Source organism: Macrotis lagotis, chromosome X (genome assembly GCF_037893015.1).
Source record: "Macrotis lagotis isolate mMagLag1 chromosome X, bilby.v1.9.chrom.fasta, whole genome shotgun sequence".
Classification (NCBI taxonomy): Eukaryota; Metazoa; Chordata; class Mammalia; order Peramelemorphia; family Peramelidae; genus Macrotis; species Macrotis lagotis.
Genome location: NC_133666.1, coordinates 203,246,061 through 203,265,644, shown reverse-complemented (window position 1 = coordinate 203,265,644; position 19,584 = coordinate 203,246,061). Strand labels below are relative to the sequence as shown.

The 19,584-nt window shown below is 33.8% G+C and overlaps 1 protein-coding gene across 6 annotated transcripts in view; it reads right to left on the bottom strand.

Annotated features, from left to right (window-relative positions):
• FER (FER tyrosine kinase) overlaps positions 1–19,584 on the bottom strand; it is a 325,332-nt gene that overhangs the window by 203,569 nt on the left and 102,179 nt on the right. For 3 of the 6 annotated variants that reach the window (XM_074201064.1, XM_074201065.1, XM_074201067.1), the window contains 2 exons: positions 7,009–7,101; positions 729–776 (listed from right to left, as the gene is read on the bottom strand). In XM_074201064.1, the coding sequence (XP_074057165.1) occupies positions 729–776; positions 7,009–7,101 (141 nt within the window). Of the gene's footprint in view, positions 1–728; positions 777–7,008; positions 7,102–18,092; positions 18,217–19,584 lie in introns of those variants that run through there. The other 3 variants (XM_074201068.1, XM_074201066.1, XR_012471562.1) reach the window with 2 other exon arrangements.

Sequence of the window (19,584 nt, the reverse complement as noted above, 5' to 3'; positions counted from 1 at the left end):
TTTTTTTTCATCCCATATAATTACTTCAACTATACTTCCCACATGTCTTTTCTTTCTCTTCACTACTCTATTTTTGTTATCTCTTCTTCATCTACCTTTCTTCTCATACACAATATTTCACTCTCCATAAACATTTTCTGCTATCCTATAACAACAATGTCAAAAAAGTGGTAAATTACTAAAATTATCCACTCTAGGGGAAGAAAGCACTTTATAATTCCACTAATTGCACCTATAATACTTTTGAATTACAATGAATCAGTACAGCTCTCTTGGTAGGAGAAAAAACTGGTACCAGTTCGGGATTTCCTAACCAGAACACATTATCAATATGATGTGATCTTTCATTTAGTTTTAAGATCTAGTCAAAGCAATAAAATGACAGATTTGCTCCCTCAAGAGAGATATATCCTGTTAGCCTATCCTGTTAGCCATCATTGTTTATACTAATAAATTTGAATATATGTTAAATCACTAAAAAAAATAAAACCTGCTTGTCACGGTATCAAACCTATGTCAACTTTTTCCTAAGGATGACTACGCAAGAAAATATTGGATATGGCAGCAATTCATATGATACAAGAAACTTAACTTTTTAATCCTCCCTTGTTTCTCATTCTTTGGATATTAGAGCCTAGGCAAAAACTGTAATTAAAAACCTTGAGAAAAATAAAAGACAGCCAACATTTTAAAAATACATAAAAGTTAACCTGAGCTTAATAACATGCCTTTTTAGAAGAAGTACAAGGATCCTCTCCTACTTTCGATGGAGTGCACTAAAAAATACAAAAGGTTTCTTATGTTATGCAAAATAATAACTCCATTTTGCTATACTAAGTGTAGAAACTAAATATAATACTGTAAATATTATATACAATGTCAATACATAATCTAAGCAAATGTTAAAATTGCATTCAAAAAAGATGAAAAATAAAGGAATTACTAAGCTTTGTTTCAGAAAAACATACTCTTCATCTACAGTTTTATATTAAATTGTAAGGCAATAAAAACCTAAGGTGAAGCATATTCATGTCAATAAAGTATAAAATGATCAAAAGTATTAAATATGATGTATAATCTCATTGGTTGTCTAAGTACTCTTCTAGTATCTAAAGTTTGTATGACAGTTTTGTCAAAAATTTAAGCTCATGAAAACATTCTTCAAAGAGCACTCCTAAATCAACATTTAGAATATACCTATAAACGTAAGGCCAACTGACATGAGGCAAATCATTTCACCTTTCTAGGTCTCAATTTCATCATCTGTAAAGACATGGAGCAAGTCCTACATGAAATGGAACAAGTAGGCTGATAAATAATTCATTATCAAAAAAATCACTGTAAAAAAACAATGTCAAGTTAATAAAGCAAGCGTCTATTATGTCATAATCATGACTTGAAACAGATTTTATTAAAAACAGTATAATTTTAATGAAATCTGTTTAAAAGAGACTTTAATGCTGTCTTTAGACAATGCTATTTTAGCTGATTTCTGCTTTAACCTGATCAAAGGAGTACTCTTTGAAAAATTAGTTTGTGAGAATTGGTCTAGGTTTCCTATGAATTATGATATTTTGGAGCACTTTAGTACATTTGAGAAAGATGTTTGTATAATATATAACCATTTTTACAGAACCATACCATCACAAAAAATAAATATTAACTCTTCACAGATCATTATAATTAGGAATTCATTTAACCTCAAATTCTTTATTCTCATTTTGAAATTGAGTATTAGGTTTTAGTATCAGAATGATTTTTAAAATTAGGTGTAGATTCTACCTCCATTGGTAGTTTGATGAATTTAGATCCTGAAGAAATTATCCAGATAATTCAGGGTATATAAGTGCCTTTGTTTCAAAAATTCATAAAAAAATTTTGACTTGAAAATTTATCAAAATTTTCCACCCCATTTTGATTATTTAGTTCCTTTACAGACTAAGACATTTTGCCTAAAAATTTTTTTAAAATTCTTTCTACTCATTTTATTAATATAGCAACAGGCTTCTTGCATAACATGCACACCATTTTTATTGATTGAGCTTTTATTTATATATAGACAAATAAGGGTAATTATCTATCAGAATCTTGTGAAGATGATAAATGACTAAAAAGCCTTTCTAGAAAAATTATTTATAAATGCATGCTTCTTTTTTTCTTCCTCTATCCCTTTTTATCAATGATTGTAAGTTACTGATGACATGCTTTACATGGAAAATAACACAAAAAGAAAATTTTATAAGTTTCTTTGAGTTTTGAGGGGTAGATTAATACTAATTTAAACTAGTAAGTGGTGAAATCTCAATAGAAAATATTCATTAATGGGGCGGCTAGGTGGCGTAGTGGAAAAAGCACCAGCCTACCTGGGTTCAAATCCAGTCTCAGATACTTAATAATTACCTAGCTGTGTGGCCTTGGGCAAGCCACTTAACCCCATTTGCCTTGCAAAAAAAAAAAAAAAGGAAATATTCATTAAGAGTACTATAAACAGTTTATCAAATAATATCTTAATTCTGAATAAAATCATTAAAAATACAAATAAACTAACTATTACTAATCTGGTATAATCTCTCAAATTAAACCTATGTAGTAAGAGCTATAAGGTTCAGAAATACTCAGATTTTCTTTTGTTTCACGAGTCATTTATCTTAAAGAAGTGTTACATAATAAGGGAATTTTGCAAAATTTACCGACTGAGGGGCAGCAAGGTGGAAACAGTGGATAGAGCACTGGCCCTGGAGTCAGGAAGACCTGAGTTCAAATTCGGCCTCAGACACTTAATAATTTCCTGACCATGTGAACTTTGGCAAGTCACTTAACCCCATTGCCTTAAATAAAATTAAAAAATATATTTTCCCACTGAATAGACATTAGTATTATGGCCATAAAAAAGCTTCAAACTAAACTTTTTTTTTAAATATTATTCTATTCTTCCTATTATTTCTTTCTTTTAAATTGAAAAATAATTTGTCAGTGTTTAAATCAAATGATTTAACATCCATAACCCCACTATGCTAAACTATTTTCAAAGAAATAATATGGACACTGCTACATTTATTGTAAGTTCTTCATTTCATTTGCCTTAAGTTTTCCTCCAAAAACTTTACTCAAGTTAAAATTTGGCCTCAATATACATATTATATATGTATATATATATATTTTTTTGTGTAGTTATATATAGTTATGACAGTTGTCCATATATGGAATGTGTGTGTGTGTGTGAGAGAGAGAGAGACAGAGAGAGAGAGAGAGAGACAGAGACAGAGACAGAGATAAAAAAGGAAGGGAGAGAGAGAGAAAAGTAGGAGGGGGGAAAAAGGAGAGAATCCAAGTTGTGATAGTACTGAAAAATTCTAAAATTTATGCAACAAATTGCCAAAAAAGGGTCATCTTATTTCCCTAAAAATAAAAACTTTATTTTATAAGCCCTTATATACTTTTTCTTGCTTAGCTCTCAAGATTTAGGATACCATTTTGCTCATTATTTTGAAAAAAGAAAAAAATTTATAAATAATCCAAGCAACTTAATAAATGCTTATCTTTTAATATTAAAGGTAAAATTAAATACTTAAATGAAGATTGCATGGCTTTAGTTAATAATATTACTAATAATTAAAATAATGATAGTCATAATAAAGTTAATAATGTAAGTTCACATTTATATAGTGCTTTAAGGTTTACAAAGTAAATTCTTCAGATAATCTCATTTAATCAATCAGAATACCTCTGATACCAGGCTGAAGTTATGTAATTATATACATTTAAGTAGACCTTCTCTAGGAATACTTAATTCCTCAGAGAAATATTTCAGTTCATTATTGATTATGTCCTTGCAAGGAACAAACACGGTCTCTATTAATTTTATTTTAAGAGTTCACTAAAAGTGAGCTTAGGGCATTTACCTGATCTAAGAAAAGAGGGTCTTCATCTGACACAGCCATGTTATTATGGCTGTCACAAGGAAGTAGACATTTCTCAAAATTCTCAAATGCATAAGTATGCTTTTCTTTTTAAGAATTATGCATTATACCTAACATTTAGAGGATTTAAAATAAAAAATGGTAAATTTGTTTAAGGAAAATGTATATTTATTAATGTGCATGATTTTTGAGGAAATGCAATTCAATCAGATTGAGATAAAGGCAATCCCTAAAACCTGAATTTTACCTAAATCATTATCAATGTATATGCTAAATATTACTTTAAGAAACATGGTTGGGGTAAAATGCAATGAGACTAAAAAGTTATGTTTTTTATAACATTAACTCACTGACAATGCAAATAAAAGGTGTTAGATATGTATGTATTATATATTATATATACATATATGCATATATATGTATATATACACTACCTAAGCCTGTAAATCAGTATATTATTAACATAATGAACACTTTGATTTTTCCTCTTTGTCCTTCATTTCCCACTCAGCTGCCCTCCTTTGGACTCCACCACATACCCAAGAACCTCATCATTCTGCAAGATTAAATCAGAATTGAGTATTCATAGCTACTTAGAATCTTATCCTCTTCCCTTTGTCTCTTCAGATTGGAATATTGAGTCAAGAGTTCCTCTCTAAACTTATTTAAGGAGGGCATCCATGTCAGTCAATCCCTTCACCTTTTCAATGGGAGGCACATTTGTGGATTTCTCTATAGTACCACAGCTGCCTGTCATCTTTTTCAGTTTCCTTTTCTATATTGTATTCCCCCATTAGCTAGCATCTTCCTTGAAGGCTAGAACTGTATTTCTATTTCATCTTAGTATCCTCAGCATGTAAAACAGACCCTGGCACATAGTAAATACTTAACGTATATATATTAATTGTCCACAACTAGATATATCACTACCCAGTAGATCAATGAGGAAAAAGCTGACCTTTCCACCACTTTCTTATGGAATTCAAATTATTGACTTAGTTTTATCATATGAAGTTCTGAGTTAGTTTCAAAAGCCTGTATAAGTTTCAAAACATTTGTATTTATTTCAAAGAAATGTGACATACTAAAGACTGAGGAAAAGGTATTGGGCAGATGTAGCCTCCAATAATCTCTATTTTAAAAAAATACAAAAGTAGGAATTAGCACTAGCTCCTGACAAACAAGTCTTCAACTTATGACATGAAGTGGAAAGTGAGTTAATGCTATGAAACAACAAATTATTTTTTCATAAATTAATGTTCATATTAAACCATTGAGGGAGAAGGATTTTTAGATTTCACTATTTCTTCATTATATTTTCATCATTATTTCTTTGAATTCCACATACTGTCTATATTGAATCTTGAACAAAATAATTTTTACTTTTTTTTCAAAAAAGGTCACTTTCAAAGGTATTATTTATTTCATATTCACAAAAGATTCTTATATTCTTGAACTAGTTTTCTGTATTACAGGCTTTGGAAAATCAGATCACTTTAAACTAAGTTACAAATGGACTCTTACCACCTGCTAAGTCAAAAAAGGGTTCATAGTTTAATAGTGAAAATGCTTTTCTGAAAAGCAAGAAAAGGATATGAATTTTAGCAGACATTTCCTGAAGAAAAATGGTTGTAAGAATGTCTGTGTGATACAGGGAACAGAATGCTGGCCTAGGAGAAAGAATGACCTAGTTCCAATTACTGACTCAGGCAATCATTTACCTCTCAAAGTCCCAAGACAACTACCTAAAACTATAGTAACAAATGAATTGTCATTTGCATTTGAGAAAGCAGGATTTCCACACTTTCAGAAAGAAATCATTGGTGCAAACTCCTGTTCCAATTTCAGTAAATTTTTTTTTTGTTTGAAAATAACTGCTTCTTTCCCTCCACCCTCGCAATGTCATGCAAGGTAGTAACCATTCAGGCCACCTATACCTTTTGGTTCCTACAAAATGATTCCTTTTATGAAAGTAACATTGCTAACATTAAAGGTTAAAATACACTCAAGAATTTTTTTAATTTTTAATCTTTTAACTGGTAGCCTTGTGAATCAATTATCTTACTGAATTAAAAAACAAACAAAAAGTCATAGGTATGTTTTCCATTTTTTTAAATAATTCTCAGTTAATTTGGAATTGCACGTTTAAAGTTATTTTGCAACAGGAAAAATAAAAATAAAATTTGTAACAATAGTTAATGCAAGGTTTGGTAATCTTTTCAGTGGATTTTTTCATCCTTTGTTATGTGCATTTATCTGACATGCAAGCAAAAAGCTGCACTGTATCATTTCTCTGGTATAGATGTTATATACATGAAGTAAATTCAGAAGATAGTTAAGCTATTAAGTTGGTCTAGAAAGCTAATAATCATTTTAATTTCTACTTTTTGTTAATGTGATCCTATTTCCCCAAACAACAAAATTCTTACTATAATATGTTAAAAATAGATGATACCTAATCACATATGTGCATCCCAGCATATACTTACAATGTCTTTTATTTGGTAAAAATTACCAAAATTATTTAAAAAACATTAAATAATTTTTGTGTAGTGTGTATTTGATCAACAATCCAAAAGAAACCATATGAAAGCTTCATTGCAGATAGTTGAAATAAGTAATTAATTTCTTAGCATTAGAAAATAAAAAATAACTTTGAAACATATGAAATGAGATAATATTCTCTAATTCCTTTAGTCAATGAGTTGTTGCAAATAGGGCAAGCTGTTTTGGACACCTTTCTGAGAGCTATATTTATATGATAGATTTATATATTGATAAGGCTTTGTGTACTTCTGTTATTAAAATAACATTAAAAATAACTAATAGATGACGAATACTTTGTCAAATAATAATTCCCACTGTAAAGTGATTTAACATGTAACAAAAATAATCCTACTATTTTTCATATTAGGCTCTCATATAACTTTCAAAGCAAAGAGAATCTCTTTGGTATAGTTTACAAATTACATATTTTTAAGCAAATCCTTCCCTGATGACTAACTGAGGCAAAACAAAATGAAAAGGCATATCCCTATTTCTAGAATAATAAGATTTACAAAAGCATAGAAAAGTTACTCCTACTTACGGACGAAGAGCCCAATACAGTTTTGGGAGACCGGATCATTCCAGCAATAGAGTGACGAAGTGATTCGAATTTAGATAACTTCTCCTTCCTTTCCTAATTTGAGGAAAGAAACAAGTTGTCAGTACAAATAAATTTTGATAAGAATATTCTAAGTTAAAGAAAAAAAAATTCTTGGCAGTGGACATTAAATTCCCCAAATACTCAAACCCAATATTTTTCCAAACCAATGTTCAGTTCAGGAATTGAAATTTATTAACTGAAATAATTTAAAAATGGGGAACGAGAGATCATGGGGTATAAAATAAAGGGAGCAATGAATAGAAGTTAGAAAGAGGCAAATTTCGGCTTGGTGTCTAAATGAAAAAGAAAGAAAAAGGAAAGGAAGACTAGTAATGGAACTTAGAAGTAACAGATCTTGTTCCACATTTAAATGTTCCTAGCCCAGCAGATCTTTGCAAGGATGATAAACAAGTAAACTAATGATGATACATAAAGCAGATGACAAACAAGTAAACTAATGATGATACATAAAGCCAAACAACTACAGATACGAAGAGTCCCTTTTTAATTCTTTATCCTAATTATTTTAAGAGAAATGAAGAAACTTTCCCCTCCCAAAAAATGGAAAATTAGGGCTTTGGCTTATAAGAATCTAGAAGAGAGTTTTATATATTTTCAAGAATAATTTGTGTAGTGTTGGCACTAAAATTGTCTTTTAAAAATATGACAGAATACTATTGTGAATCTATCAGCACCCCAGAGTGCTGTTCTTTCTTGATTCCTATAAAGTTATCTCTACTTCTTTTTTCTGAAATTGGATTACTAAGAATCTCTATGTGGTCTGCTAGTCCTTGCCCCAGTTGCAGTATATTCTTACACTACATTGAAGAAGTTCCTCAAACCTGCTCTAGCACCATGGCTGAGCTGAATTGGGGGAGGGGGGAATACAGCCTCTTCCTGGGGCCTACACTTTTGAACAAAGATTACACATTGATTCACAGTTCCACCTCCCATCTCCTTAGGACCTTAACTCCTCCCTGCCCACAAATCTAGGAGTTCAAGCTGGAGGAGACACCCCCCCCCCCACCCCTTGGGGGAAGGGCAGGGGAAGTAGGCAGCTTGACCTAAGGGCTTGTCATTAATCAACTAGAAGAGAACATTATGATATGGAAATTTTTAAACTTTATTTTTAAAATAAATGAAAAGAGTTACATGGGAACTATTCATCCAAAAACTAATTTATGGACTCTTTCTAGGATTGAGAAATCCAGATTAGATCTCAATTAAGCTCTGTGCTAATAAGAAATGGAGTAAATGGGAGGCAGCTAGGTAGCACAACAAATAAGAGTATTGGCCTGGAGTCATATGAACTTGATTTCACATACACCCTCAAAAACTTAATAATTGCTTAGTTGTGTGACCCTGGGCAAGTCACTTAACCCCATTGCCTTAAATAACCAAAATTCTAAAAAAAAGAAATGGAGTAAATAGTAAATGTTAATACCAAATATTTTATAATGTGAAGCATGGAAGTAATTGCTATAACTGGATTTGATCTCCTGTGCAAGGTAACTTAAGAATGCATTCAACTACATCAAGGAATTTTAAATATAAATGTCTATTTTAAAATCTTAATATACAATATGAGGTTCATCAAAAAATTATAATTGACCCTAAACTATTTTTCAGATCTGCCTTCATTAGTATGATTCAAAAATAATAACGTGTGTGTGTGTGTGTTTGTGTGTGTACTTAAGTATATATTTTAAATCAGAGGTCTCTATCATTTTCAATGGTCCTTTTCCCTTCTCTCCATTGGCCTGGAGAGTTAAGAAAATGTCTGAAGACTTTCTTGGAATTTAATGGGCTGACCAGAACCTCTAAAATTTCACTATACAAGTGAATCAATGTGTAATCTTTGATCAAATGAGAATTGTGTCTGTGTGTGTGTAGATGTTTATAACTTAAGTGTGCAATCCAGATCTGAAATGGTTAATGATGTGTTACTGTCTGGAGTAGACTGAGTTCATTTATATCCCACTCTAAATGCAATGAAAATTCTGAAATGTTTATTACTTTTTATTTGGGTTTTAGACTTAGTTGTTTTAAAAAAGACCAATTCAAAATCAATAACATTATCATCTGAGTTAGGATGTCTTCATTTTAAGATCTCAAGGCCTAATTCCTTGCTACAGAATTTTAATACCATAAATACCAGTTAGAAATTACAAAGACAATATTTCTCTTTAAATTGAGTTAGTAAATCAGGTTTAAACTAGAGAAAGGGTTTGAGATGAATATCTGTGGGAAATCTTTTAAACAAGCCACATCTTGCTAGCAGATGGGTGTTTGTGAATAATTTAGAAGCTTTGTGAGAAATATCTTTGTAAAGTATTCTCATCTGTATACTAATTCATTGTTAATGTTAACCTAATATTGATAACAGTTGTGTCCAACTTATTTTAATTAATGAGACTGCAGGATTTTAAGTATTCTCCCTTGAAGTTTTGAAATGTGAATGGTATATTAAAATGTCTGCATTCTTTAAACAAGGTAATCTTAAACTTTTGTATAAGAACATATTCAAACTGAACTTTTAGGAATTTAAATTTGTGTTGTTGATAAGAAACAGAATGAATGAAATGAGATTTCATCTAATGTTTTAGTCCTTTTCCATCAAAATTGTGAAGTTTTGCTTTGTTAATTGTAGAAGGCTAGAGAATACATTGTCAACAATTTCTCATGGTCTTTTTGGTCCAGAAAGTTTCTGAAACCTTTCTCTTCCACCATATGTTTATAAAGGGGAATATATGTATATATATACAACAAGAGTGACTTACTTAACATCTGTATCAATTTGAAATTTTGTTAAATGGACTGGATGACTTATTGTTTCCTCTCTATGCAATTGTAAAGCACTTGGCATAAATGAGTTGGTTATTATTGCTATAAGTTTTTATTAGTCATATTTTATTTGATAATGTTGAAGCCTGAAATTGATAATTGATTTACTTCATAGAAATAATGAAGAAAAGTATCAAAAAACCATGGCCCTTCTTTGGCATCCCTGAGATTTCCAAACAACATAATAATGAAGATGTTGTTTTGTAAAAATCTAAAAAATTCATGTTACTAGACTTAGAAATCTGGTTGTTCTTACTACTGTTTTAGTACATTTGGAATTAATAACACATGGTAAAAATTTAAAGTCACTTAAGATATTCTAATGGTTTTAAAGAAACCTCAAAGCAGTGATATATATATTTATCTATTTTAAAAATGGCTAATAACTAAATAGGTTTATTGTAAAGAGTTGGTTTTTATAAAAAAATTCAGTTCTAAAATGTAAATTAGGATTACTGTATTTTTACATCCCAAGTTTTGCTTTTATATCTTACTTACAGCACTGTCCTTAGGTACAAGACCAGTGATTGACTGAATTAGATATAATTTTTCCTCTAGATCTCAATATTGATCATAATCACAACATGATACACTCTGATTTCTTTAGAGCTCAAGTCACCTGAAGCTCTGATTATAGGAAATTTATATATTTGTATCTATCTATCTATACACACACACACACACACACACACACACACACACACACACATGTAGTTAATTGGTCTGTCTGACATTAGGCATGTTAAAACAGAGACAACAATATGCCAATGAAGCCACTAGCCCTGAGGGGTTTATAATACTGCAAGGGGGAGCCTTTGAAAGACTAACCACAGCATCAGCTGGAATAGGATTCTTTTAAAGGAATATCTCACCTGGCAGACCTGGAGCCTGGCTCATTGAAAGGATTGTCTATAATGCCTATAATGGACATCTAAATAGATAAGGGAACATATCCTTATGTCCCTCTATGCTCTTTATAGCAAATTACTATAATCATAACAGGTGCTCATTAATTAACTTGAGCTGTTGGATCTATTTGATTCTTTATTACAAGGTTCTTTAAGGAAAAGAATTATCAGCATGACTGCTTATATGAACCCTTGGTCTATTTTAAAACTGCTGTAAAAAGACATTCATTCTTCAGCCAGAGGATTTTTTTGTTCATTCTAAACATGGCTAAAGTTAAAACAGAAAAATTTATTGCAATTTACTTATTGGACATGTGCTGTTAAAAAATGATTATCCAATGCATTTGTTTATACCATTCTTGAGCTTTTGGTTACAATTCAATTAATGTAGCAATCATTAATGAACCAGTGTTATGCTGGAATCTGTGTTTTTAAGGAAGAATTCTGATACTGGCCTAGCTTTTCTCCTCACTGGGTCTTTATGGTTTTGTTTGCTTAATCTTTTTTTCTGAGGTTTATTTCGCTAGGCTACAAGCTACAACTCCAATAGTGGCCTCTACTAGATATCAATCACTAGTCAGTACCCTGTCCTGACAACCACCATCCTGTAGACCTTGCCTCAATTGAGTTCCCACTGCAATGTGTTCCTCTCCAATTGGGCCCTGAAAGGATGAAGTGGGCAAACATGATGCCCCCTTTCAGCTTTGAAGAAATCTATGTCCCAATTCCCAAATGAATCTGGGTTCCAAAATTTGGAGTAGGGAATATTATGCAGGATACAGGAAATGACATATTGGACTTAAAGGTCATGCCCTTTGGGACAGGAAAGACTAATACAAAGACCATCATCCATGCACAATGAGTGCTCCTTGGAAGACTGCCCCTGTGGTATATGTATTGGAGAGTACACAGAACCAGGTGCTACACTACTCCCCAAGCACCACCCTTGTCCAACTCCCTATGAGAATGCATTTAAGTGTGGGATCCCAGAAGAGAAGTCTTTTCTTCCTTTTTTTCCTCCCCTTGTAGGATAGGCCCCCTCTCTAAGGTAGAACTATGTGCTGACTATGGCCTCTAATCCTTTTACTCTTTTCCTCAGGCACCTCATCTGGACCTTTGCCATTCACCCTGTCCTCAAGCCCATTAAAAGCATGGGGCGGCTAGGTGGTGTAGTGGATAAAGCACCGGCCTTGGAGTCAGGAGTACCTGGGTTCAAATCCGGTCTCACACACTTAATAATTACCTAGCTGTGTGGCCTTGGGCAAGCCACTTAACCCCATTTGCCTTGCAAAAATCTTAAAAAAAAAAAAAAGCAGCTTGCAGTCTCTTCAGGAAAAAATTTTAATCTATGAATTTTGCAGGCTTGTGAAATAAAATTCCTAAACTATTTTTTAAAAAATTGTTTCATGACTCTTTCTGTTTAAAAATACTTTTCTGTCAATATTTAATATTTGTGGTTATTATCCTTTGTTCTTGAAGTAATATGGAGAAATTGTGAATGTTGTGGATAAGTTTGCTTACCTTGATAGTATACTTTCCAATAATATGTACATATAGATATTGAGGCTTATGTATGTATTGAGAGAGTTAGCTCAGTGGCTGGGAAACTGAAGGAATGTGGGGGAGAGAAGAGGCATAAAGCTGCCTACCAAACTGAGGGTCTACAGAGTCACTGGGCTGACCTCATTGTTTTATGCCTTTGAAACCTGGACCATGTTTCAGCAGCATTGCTTTCATCTGAATTGTCTTAGGAAGATTCTGAAGACCATCTAGCAATGTAAGGCACAGAACTCAGTTCTTTTCTCAAGCTTGACAGCCAAGCATTCAAACTGTACTTCAGAGAACAAAATTCCAATTCCAAACCCTTCCCATGTTGTTTGAACTCAAACAAGACAATCTCACACAGAGGTCAAAAGAAACAATACATGGACATTCTCAAGATCTCTCTGAAGAATTTTGGAATCAGTTGTGAAACATGGAAGACACTGAATTGGGGCTGATCAGTATTGTGTGCCCTCTCAAAGAAAGCACTGTGCTCTCTGAGCAAAGCATAACTGCTAATGAAATCTCTCCCAATGTCTTATTCCTATTACTGGTTCTTGATAATATTAAAATTCTGAGAGGATACTTGCTTCTTTTCCCCAATAAGAATGTAATAATTTGATCTTTATTTTACTCCTTTTCCATTTGTCTCATGTATCTTTATTTTTTTTTCCTCCTATGATTGCATTTCAAAATTTCTGTTTAGTTCAGGAATGCTTTGGAGGCCTCTATTTCATTAAAGATCCATTTTCCCCCCATGATGGGTTATTTAGTTATACTGAATAAATTATTTTTGGTTTCCAACTTATATCTTTGCCTTTTGGGATATCAGTTTCAAATTCTTAAATCTTTTGTGATTCGGACTATATTTCCTAGTAATTGAATTCTGACTGCTTGGAAATTTTTTAAACTGGAAACTGTGAATTTTGACTATGATGTTCCTAGGAGTTTTCATATTGGGTTTGTTTTGGGGTTCTTCCCCCCAGTACAAATGAATAGCCCTACATGGAGAAAAATACACAATGAAGAAAAAGGGGGAAAAATGCTTCCTGAAGAATAGAGGAGAAAGGCATATTACCATAAGATATTCAGAAAGCACAAGAAGACTATATAAACAAGTAAGAAGGATATGGGGAACACAACTCACTTGAATACTATTTTCATCTGAAGTAATCACGGGGGGGTGGGGATAAGAATATATACACATACCTACACACAAACAACAGTTTGGTGTAAAAATACATTCAACACAACAGGAAAACTAAAAGGAAATGGAAGTGGAATAAAATGAAAAATTCAGGGTGAAATTAGTTATAATAACAGACTCAGACTTCTGAGGAAAGATTATAAAAGGACCTTGGGTGGGGCTAAAACTAAAAGAAAGGAGAGATAAGAAGTTTGATTTGAGATAGAATGAGGGCAAGAGAAGTTAAAAGCAGGAGAGTGGACCTAAAAAGCATCACACATAATCACCAGTGCTGAATAAGATGCTTCTCGTTAATCATTCCCTTCTTTGGGAAGAGGGGGAAAGGAGAGAGAGGAAAGAGTCTAAGAGAAAAGGATAAAGGGTAAATTCACAATGATTATAAGTTAATGAGAATAAGATAAACTGACTCATAAAATAGATAACAGAATGGAACAGATAACAGAAAATGTAAACAAGAAAGACACATAAAACAAAAAGATTAATGCAGGATCAAAAAAAAGGTAGAAGTGGAGCAATATCCATATAATCTTTACCTTCCTCAGCCTCACAGAATCCCTCCTTTCCTTTAAGATCAACTCAGGTACCATATAATTTGAAATTGACATTCCCCTATCTGACCATAAGCTCCTATTATTCCATTTCTTCCTATAATTCACCCTTAATAAGCCACCCCTTTGCCCTCATTGATACTTCCAATTTTTTTCACCTCTCGATCCTTTCAAAGGCTGATTGCCCTCCTCTAACCTCCCTTTCTTCCTTCTCCATCACCACTTCAACTCTACACCATCCTCTGCTCTTTAATCCCTGCCCCCCCTTGACTTACTGCTGTTCTTCTTTAGTCAAATCTTAATGTTACATTGTTCTCAGCACATTCTTCCTCTGTTACAGAGGAAGAACCAGATATGCTACCTTGATACACTACAAGTTTATATCATCCAAACTCACCCAAACCATTAATCACTGAAGTAAAGCACTTTCTTTTATTTTCCTCTAATTGATTCCCTTTCTTACTGGTCCCAAGAAATCAGTCCCTCTAAATCTCTCACATCCTCCTTTCTCCTTTCTCTCTCTCAGCTAAGTACCATGATTTATTTCACTGAGAAAACTCAAGGCAATCTACTTGAGCTCTTTTGTCTCCCTTTTACTTCTCAAAAACCCACCACATTATCTCCCACTGTCCCCTCCTTTCCCCAATCCCTGAAGAGTTCTTCTATTTACTAAGGTCAAGCATTTTACAGGTATATTTGAAAGCTGCATTCTTAATCATCATATTTCTTCCTCAAATATTCATCTTCTATTTATTTTGGGGGGTGGGAAGTGGGGTTAAATGACTTGCTCAAGGTCACATAGATAGTAAATGTTAAGTATCTGAGACTGGATTTGAACTCAGATCCTCCTGACTCCAGGGTTGGTGCTCTATCCACTAGGTCACCTAGTTAATCCCTCAGCCTCTACTTAGTATCTTAAAAACTGTGCCTAACAACTCTTTCAAATTAATGAAGAAATAATCTTTAAAAGAAAGCTACAATATGCCTGATCATTCATTAATTCATTAATCATTCTATTTATATATATCTAGATTTAATTTTATTTTCTATGTATGAAGTCAAGTATGAGATCATAGATATATGGGCTGGGGGAATCATGAAAGAAAAAAGTTGAAAAATTTAAGAAGGGAGGATGTCTTATCACAAGTTCACATTTCAAATTTTATTAAAGATTGAAAAGAATAAAAGGCAATTTTGTATTACAAAATGATGAATTTGACCTTAAGAAAAAAGAAACCAGGCACAGATTTGCATGAAATAAAGAAGAGTGAAATGAATAGAACAAGAGAACATTCTATAAAGTAACATTATTTTAAGAAAAACTTTGAGTGACTAAGTCATTTTCATTTTTATAAATATTCAAACTCTAAAGGACGTGTAAAGAAAATACTATCTGCATCCAAAAAACTGATAAATAGATGTATAGAATGATTGTTTATATTTACACACACACACACACACACACACACACACACACACACACACATTTTAACAGTAGTCATCTCTGGAGTAAGGAGAGGGAGATGGGGAACAAAAAGGGGAAATTATATATTTAAAAGGAATGGCAAGTTATACATAGCAATTTACAGTTTCAGGCACAATCATCGTTTCTTCTACTATGTTCTGGAAATTCTTGCTTTATTTCTTAAGTTCAGAATAAAATTAATAAAAAAATTTATAAACATATTAGGGATAGTTCTCTGTCTACCTCTTTGTTTTTATAAGCATTAAAAGTTTAAAAGGCTAACGTTTACAAAAAGAATAAACAAACCACAAACTTAACAAACCACAATAAAAATGAATGTCAGTCCATTACAGCACATGAAATATGTGCCAAAATGTTTTCAGTGCCAAAGTACACATTATAAAATGACTATTACCTATTAAGAATGAATTCACTAATATTTTTGGTTCCTAATAAGTTCTCTTTACTTTCAGAAACAGAAAAATAAGAAGGCACTATTAATAGAACAGTGAATCAATCTCAGAGTGCCAGCACCAATTCAATTGTCTTGACAAGGGAAAAATGCTTTGGCAAAATAACAAAATCAATTCCTTCCTATTCTGAAATTATATTACTTTCTTTCCATTTCCTATTTTCTTAGATGGGAACTTCCTAAGTCTGGGAGAACTCTGGCAAAAACTGCCAGAAAAAAACTCAAAAATAGCCTTTTCTTTGCCAGGGCCTGAGGGCTCTGGTTGGGGGCAGGGTTTCTCCCAATTAGTCAGTTTGGGTCCTGAAGTCCAGCTCTTGGGGGGGCGGAGCATCACTCCTCCCATTCCCACATCACACCCTCTACCTGACTCTCTCATCACTCTCCTTCCCCCATCAACCCCCATCACCCCACCCCCCACTCCCCACATCCCTCTCAGCCATCATTGCCACTCCCCTATCCCTGGCCCTTCATCACTGTATCACCCCATTATCTCTTTACCCTGTCTGCGTAGAATAAGGTCTGGGCAGTCCTGCAAGGCACAGACCCAACAAAAGATGGAGTCAGGATGCTTGGTCCACCCACACTTCTCACACTTGGAAGGAGCTACCATTGGGCCTGCTGCCCCCTGCAGGCCCGGGGCAGGACTGCTGCTGGGCCCTGTTGCTCCCTGGGACCATCTATAAAATAAGCTGGAGAAGAAAAGGTCAAAAACCACTCCAGGATCTCGACCAAGAAAACCCCAACTGGGGTCAGGGAAGTCTGACCACAACTGAAAATGCCTGAATGGCAGCCGCTTTCTGACTCCAGGGGGACATTCTCTCCACAGCAGCTCTCAGCTGTCCCAACCAGTGAAGGAATCCCCAAATGGAGAAAGGCGCTCCCCCAAACTGGGAGGAGCTTACATAGGCAAAAGAGGCACAAAGTGGAGAGCTGAGGGGGGGACTGCCAGGAAGGATGCAAAAAGACAGCTTAGGAAGGAAATAGAATGAGTCCACTTCGGACACACTGAATAAAAGAACTACAAGACATACTATCACAACCTTGTCTCACTAGATAGCACTCTCTCATCTGTCCTCTATAACACAGACAAATTTCCTTTTCTTTCTCCCACATGACACTACCTCAAAAAACTTCCTTTTATAAGAAAAAATGGCTTGAAGGTTAATCTATGTATCTCTCAATTTTTAAAGCAATTCAGATTAAGTGACCTTCCCAGGGTCACTCAGCTAGTAAGGACCCGAGGATTTGAATTTTGGTCCTCCTGAAGCTCTATCCATTGTGCCACCTAGCTGCCCCAAAATGCAGTTATTTCAACAGCTGTACCCTTTCAAACGACCTTGGATAGTATTTAACTACTTTATTGTTATTTATTCCAACACACACACACACACACACAAAAACTTATTTTTCCTTCTATTACAATGAAAACTCCATGTAGTTAAGAACTATCCTATACTTTTTTTTTTGCAAGGCAAATGGGGTTAAGTGGCTTGCCCAAGGCCACACAGCTAGGTAATTATTAAGTGTCTGAGACCGGATTTGAACCCAGGTACTCCTGACTCCAAGGCCGGTGATTTATCCACTGCACCACCTAGCCACCCCAATCCTATCCTTTTCAATTATAGTCCCAGTACCTAGCAAAGTACCTGACAAGTATTAGGTATTTAATACATCCTTATTGGAAAAAAAAGTGCCCTGGACAAAGTACTGAGGATACTCAACTGGGACATGCTGATGAACCAGCAAAGGAGACTGAGAAATAACCAAGCGTGTACTAATGAAGAGATAATGAAAAGAGGAAGGAAGAAGTATCTCTGAGTGGTGTCATGAACTCCAGAGAGATCAAGAATGAGAAGCTAGATGAGCAATCTTTGGAAACTTTGGAGGCTACACTAACCTCTAAGTGACATTGTCAGAGCTGAGATGACACAAGGTAAAGAAGAGAAAAGGATATAGAGGCAATTAGCTATATATTTGGGGTTTTTCCCCCCTTAGGGACTGGCTAAGAAAAGGATAGTATAATTTTTAAATCTCTTACCTAGACTAGACAGGCCCAATTCATTCAAACAATCCTCATGTGACACAGTCTCAAAGGCTATTCCTTATCCTGGTTCCCCTCTTTTATATGTGCCTCTGTTTATCAATGTCCTTCCAGATGAGTTCTGAGGCAGGAAGAAAAGAACAGATCCTTTTATTCCTGAAAGCTATGCCTTACTTGAAGAAACTTAAAGAGTGTATTGTAAGACATACTGATCTAGTAGTTCATTCAAACCTTCAGATCTTTATCAAAGCAACTACTATGCAGTCTTAAAATGATTAATTTGCATTTCTCCAAATTAAAATTCCTTTTCAACTTTTATGACCTCACAGATATTTATAAAATCTTTTCAATTTATACTTATTATTATCTGTTGTAACAAAAAGTTCAGTATTAATCACCAACTTGAAGATTCTGCTAAACCCTTTCCCTCTTTTAATCATCAACCTCCTTTAATACTTAAAAAGATAAGTAAAACTGACTCTAGCATCAATTCTTGAGGAACTACTATTTAGCCTGCTCTATACAAAAAAAAACACATTTATATTTAATATTTGTTTATGGAGTGTGAAGATTTCTCTGGCCAAAATACAAACCTAAAGGGCTGAGGCTTTGCTGCTGACCGATATACATAAGGTTGTATAGTAAAGAAGGTACTGTAAACTGGAAAACCTAAGTTCAAATAGTATCTCAGACACTTTACCAACTTGTGATCCTGGGCAAGTCACTAAAAACTTCTATCCAAATCAGTTTCTTCACTTTTCAAAACGAAGTTGTAATGATAAAATAAGTCATCTGTAAAGCACTTTGCAATCCTCAAAGTACTATATAAAAAGATAACTTTTATTATTATTATTATTATTATTATTATTATTATTATTATTATTATTTCCCAATATTGGCTAAACTAAATGGAAGTGGAAAGAGGGATAATTATTATGTGTGACATAAGTCAAAAAAGGCAATTTTCAAGAACTCTGTAAAGCTGTTTCTTGCTAAGCTTCCTTCCACTTCCTATATGGACATGGTCATTTGTTTCACAACTGTGAGAGTTTCAATGGGTCAGGAAACAAACTTTTAGGTAGGGTTTGACTAAATAATATTTGAGATCCCTTCTAGTCCAGAGATTTTGTTACACTATAATAACTGTAGGGGAAGTTTATTGTGCGGTAAGAAATGACAAATGAATATTTAGAGAAAATATGTCTTTTTGATCCTTGACAGATCACAATGGGCAACTCAGGCAAGAGAGTTTTGTTCAGCAGAATAATCAATTCCAGAAGTCTTCAATGTATATCTTTGTTGGCAATGTTGAGATTTCAGTGAAGTGGGGGGAGTAAGCATAGTTGTGAGCTTTCAAGTAATGACCAAAAGCAGGGGAGAGGGGCACAGGGCTCATAGGATCAGGCCAGAGGAAGAGACTCTGGCAACAGCAGCTCATTGTCAGAAAAATGGGCACTGGAACGGGCAGTGGCAGACAGTAGGTTCCTTA